Source organism: Alligator sinensis, unplaced genomic scaffold (genome assembly GCF_000455745.1).
Source record: "Alligator sinensis unplaced genomic scaffold, ASM45574v1 scaffold204_1, whole genome shotgun sequence".
NCBI classification, from domain to species: Eukaryota; Metazoa; Chordata; order Crocodylia; family Alligatoridae; genus Alligator; species Alligator sinensis.
In genome coordinates this window covers 1,031,119-1,036,216 of record NW_005842363.1, presented here as the reverse complement: position 1 = coordinate 1,036,216, position 5,098 = coordinate 1,031,119, and the positions used below count along the sequence as shown (strand labels likewise).

Genomic DNA, 5,098 nt, shown 5'->3' with positions numbered 1-5,098 from the left:
CCCCCCGACCCAGCTACAAGGAAAGTCTCGTGTGTGAAGGGGAGGGAGGGAGCCTCTGCTTTTCTTTCTTGCCTCCTCAGATCTCCCCCTTCTAGTTATCTCTCTCTCCTGTTCAGTTTCTTCCTCTTCTTCTGCTCCTTCTCTCTCCCCTCCCTTCTTGCCCAGAGTCCAGGAGCAGCAGCAGCAGGAGGCAATGTGTGAGTGTTGGCAGCTGAGCTCCTCAGTTCAGTCAGACTCTGGAGCCTCCCTCCCTCCCTCCCTCCCGGAGTAGTGAGTGCGGAGTGTGAGTGAGTGGAAATGGCAGCAGCGCCTTCCCTGCAGAAGTGGCTCTGCAGCCCCCCACCTCTCCTCGGCTGCCTCCCGTCCCACACCAGCAGCCTGGTCCTAGCGCCTCCCGATCCCTCACTCGGGCTCCTCAAACAAACAGCCCGGCAGAGGAGTTCGCTATTTTTTTTTTTCAATCTAGTTTTTTTGTTTTAAATGTGATGGCAAAGGAAAGGGCTGCCGCAGAGAGAGGGGCTGCAAGCGCATGGGCTGGGAGCGCACAGACGTTCTTCACCTGGACAGGCATTAGGGTAATTCGGTTTGGGACAGATATGACCAGCAGCTTGAACACCAGCAGAGAGCATGAAATATATGTCAGGTAGAAAAGAACACCTCCTTCACTTCTAGTTTGCATCTGGAATACTGTCAGGGTGCCTCTCAATCTTGCTAGCCCCCTGGGTAGACTCAAGGCACCCCTCCGTTTTCCGTTCCTTGGGTCATTTACATAGGTGACTGGTAGGGGGTGCAGGGCTGGTACCCGCCCATGATGGCCAACACTGATGCTGTTGGTAGGGCTGGTACCCCCCCTCCCCAACAGGGCCACCGTCGTTGGCGGCTTCTGTGGGTGCCCCCCCAGATTCAGGAGGCACCAGTCACTCATGGTCATTTACTCTGTTTGTACACCATGCTGGGCTAGGGTGGCCATCACAGAGGACATTCTGGTTTTCTGCTACTCTGTCCTCTATTGATACAAAACCCGATGCCTTTGTCCGCTATTTTTCTCTTGAAGAAGAAAATAGAGACATCAAGAGAAAAATAGAGGACATAAAGGTGTCGGGTTTTGTATCAATAGAGGACAGAGGACAACTGGACAGTCCTCTATGATGGCCACCCTAGCCCAGCCTAGTTAACCACAATGCACTCCCGCAGAAGAAAAAATGATAATTAAAAAACCCAGCTCTTATGATGTCACACAGGTATTAACTGATGACACCCCAAAGTAATCCATGAGAAGCAAGTGTCTGGATTCTCACTGCAATTCTTGATGTGCTGTTGGCAAACGCTGTTACATAGTAGCAAACGGTTTTTTTTAAAGAAATCCTGACACATCAGTTATTGCACTTTTACTGAAATACACGCATGGACAGGGGCTGCCCTGGCCTGCAAGCGCAATGGCTGGGAGCACACAGACGTTCTTCACCTGGACAGGCATTAGGGTAACTCGGGTTGTGACAGATGTGACTAGCAGCTTGAACACCAGCAGAGAGCATGAAATACATGTCCAGTAGAAAAGAACACCTCCTCCTTCACTTCCAGTTTGCATCAGGAATACCGTAACGGTGCTTCTCAACTTTGCTAACCCCCTGTTTAGACTCAAGACCCCCTCTGTTTTACATTCCTTGGATGAAGGACTGTCATTTACTCTGTGTTAATACACAATAGGGTCCCAGCCTGGTTAACCACAACGCACTCCTGCAGAAGAAAAAATGATAATTAAAAACCTAGCTCTTATGGATGTCACACAGGTATTAACTGATGACACCCCATAATAATCCAAGAAAAGTGAGTGCTTGGATTATCATTGGCAGGCAAGGTTGTTTGGGTGAATCTGATACCTTTTATTAGACAAACTTAAATAGTTGGAAAAAAAATTCTTAACAAGCTTTGGGTTTAAAAACCCTTTGTCAGGCTGAAGAAGCATCTGCAGTTGGTGCACCCTCTTCCTCGATGGAATGGATTGTCATTGCAATTCTTGATGTGCTGTTCTGCAAATGATGTTACATAGTATCAAATAAATAACTCCTGACACATCAGTTATTTCACTTATACTGAAATACACACATGGAGAGGGGCTGCCCTGGCCTGCAAGTGCATTGGCTGAGAGCACACAGATGCTCTTTACCTGGACAGGCATTAGGGTAACTCGGGTTGTGACAGATGTGACTAGAAGCTTGAACTCCAGCACAGACACCTAACCAAGAGCATAAAATATGTATCTGGTAGAAAAGAACACCTTCACCATTGAAAGGGCTTTATTGCTTTGACTTAACAGACATGAATGGCTTTATACCACTTCAAAATTGGAACAGCACTTTAAATTAACCCTTGTTAAATGAAGTATTAAATTTGAAATGCTGTGTTTTACAGCACTTCAGCAACCTACAGCACTTAAAATAACTTCTGAATGCAGGTCAAATTTCTGACCAGTGTAGAAGCCCCAAAAAGATGCGGAATGACCCCTGCCTCCTACCCTGGAAAGTTCAGGGAGGCTAAGAGAGCTTCCCCCTCAACCTCCAAACACTGCACTTCTGTCATGTTTAAAAGCACTGTGACTTTATAGTTGCTATAAAAAGTGCTGTAAATTATAGCACTGTAAAATGTGCATGGAGCACTTCTGTGCACACCTTTAGTTTTCACTGTGGAAAAAGAATAGAGCAGTTCTGTTGCAAATAACTCAAAATGTTGCAAATAACTCAGAATGTTTTTAACACTGTGGATTCTTATTTCATGCATCATAGAATTACAGAAAATTAGGGCTGGAAGGGACCTCCGGAGGTCATCTAGTACAACCCCCTGCTCAAAGCAGGACCATCCTAAACTAGATCATTGTCAAGCTGGGCCTTAAAAACTCCCAAGGATGAAGATTCCACCACCCTTTCTAGGTAACCTGTTCCAATTGGCATCTGTTGAAGGGTCTAGGTTTATCCTGTGAATTGTGTTTATATAACCAATGTTGCATAGCAGCCTGGGCCACTCTTGAAAGGATCTCAGAGTGCCCCAGCATGCTGCAGCAACCTGTTTGGGAATCACTGCTATAACAACTTAGTCTCTTTCAGTTTTAAGTTCCATCAGTGAAGGACTGTCATTTATGTGCAGGCCGCCTCCCGATCTCATCCATGTCGCCATGTGCGAGCCGGGAGCGATATGCGGACCCGTTTTTGCGCACACGGGCTGTGGCCAGCAGCCCGGGCACGCGGGGTTTGGTAGTTTCAAAGGAAAGGGATATGTCTTAGGATTGCGCTCGGTGACGGGGAGAGGCTAGAGGCCGTTTGGCCCCCGGAGTGGTTGAAGCTCCGTGGGTTCGGTAAATAGGCCCCTGGAGTTGTTAAGACTCCGTGGGTTCGGTAAGTCGGCCCTCTATTGCCCTCTTAAGGAGAAGAAAAGCTGGGTTCGAAGGGATTAGCAGTGCTTAGAAATCTTCACGCTCTTTCTCCCAAACTCCAATTGCTTTCTCTCTCTCTCTCTCCAACTTGGGCGCAAACCTCCCAAGCTAGCAAGCCAATCGCTAGCCGCCACGTGTGCATAATTTAGGATCGGCCAATAATGTGGCGCGAATCTAAATACAAATGGCGGGAACTCCTTTGCACCGTGCATCACTATGATGCAAAAGAAATGCACCATGCAAAGAAGGCTACAAACTGGCGGGAAATACTGTTTTGCACGCGGGTTCTCTATTGCAGCAGAAAACTCTACCGTGCAAAGGAGCTGCAATTTGGCGGGGACATAATTTAGCGGTGCCGAAGCGCACAAAAACAAAAAACCACAACTTTGGGTTGTGACAATTTACTCTGTGTTTGTACACAATGGGGGCCCCGCCTAGTTAACCACAATGTAGTCCTGCTGCAGAAAAAATGATAAGTAGAAACCCAGCTCTTAGTAATGTCACACAGGTATTAACTGATGACACCCCATAATAATCCAAGAGAAGTGAGTGTCTGGATTCTCACTGCAATTCTTGATGTGCTGTTCTGCAAATGTTGTTGGATAGTAGCAAATTAAAAAAAATATATTGACACCTCACTTATACTGAAAATATATGTGTGTATTCTCTAGATATTCATTGGGATCAGATACTGTGGCGAGGGATACTTTAATGCATGTAAATAATTAGCAATATCATAAGTGTATTGTATTATATCACCATCATGATAAGTGAAAACAAGAGGTTTAACCTAAAAACATTGTAAAATCTACCAACCTGAGCACTGAGCTGGAAATGAGGAGGTACTGAGTCATTGGCGACATGTAGGGGGTGCATGCAGGTGCACGTACACCCCCTGAGATCAATAGTGCACCCCCTGAGATGAGCCACCTCCAGCAGCATTGGTTGCACCTGCGGGAGGTTGCCACTTGCCCCCACCCCCGCTGCCAACACTGCCAGCAGCATCTGTGGGCAGTCGCTGATTGCTGGTTGGTGCTCACCACCCCTCCCCACCACCACCAACACCGTTGCAGCTGCCTGCGGAAGCTCTCCACTTACCCCTGCTGCCACCACTGCTGCCACCATCTGCGAGTGGTTGCTGTGCCCCGCCAGCCTCAGGAGGCATGCGACGTTCATGTACTGAGTTCTAATCCTAGCTTTTAAGACCATCTACTATGGTGGCCTTGTACAAATAACTTAAGCACTCTGCCTTGTTTATATGTAAAATAGGCATATAAAAACCCATTAAGTCTTCTCAGGGTTATTGTGAGAATTCATTAGCACCTATAAATCTACTGGAAAATGAAAAACACAACATAAATTCAAAGTATTAATTCTTATCTGAGACTAAGTCACATTAAAAAACATACCCATTCTTTTTGGAATAAAAAATAAGTAATCTGCAGACGTTCGCATGGCAAATCTGTAACACAAGTGTAGATGAACCCAAAGGGTAATGGAAAACACTAGTGAGCACCACCATGAAAACATGTTCTGTCCACTCAGTCCTCATCTGTGTGCACAGCACACCAAAAAAAATGTGTAGCTTTTATTACAGCATGACCAAGACTGATATATCAAGAGGGGGGCTGGATACATACTGGGCGCATGCCAAAAATGTCTGTCTGACAT

The 5,098-nt window shown here is 46.4% G+C and overlaps 1 protein-coding gene across 1 annotated transcript in view; it reads right to left on the bottom strand.

Moving 5' to 3' along the window:
• PCSK5 (proprotein convertase subtilisin/kexin type 5) overlaps positions 1 to 4,552 on the bottom strand; it is a 380,395-nt gene extending 375,843 nt beyond the window's left edge. Inside the window, exons 1-2 of the mRNA XM_006029202.2 lie at positions 4,526 to 4,552; positions 2,168 to 2,236 (exon numbers count right to left, since the gene is read on the bottom strand). Of these exons, the coding sequence (XP_006029264.1) occupies positions 2,168 to 2,236; positions 4,526 to 4,552 (96 nt within the window). The remainder of the gene's footprint in view (positions 1 to 2,167; positions 2,237 to 4,525) is intronic.
• Positions 4,553 to 5,098: the final 546 nt, after the last annotated feature.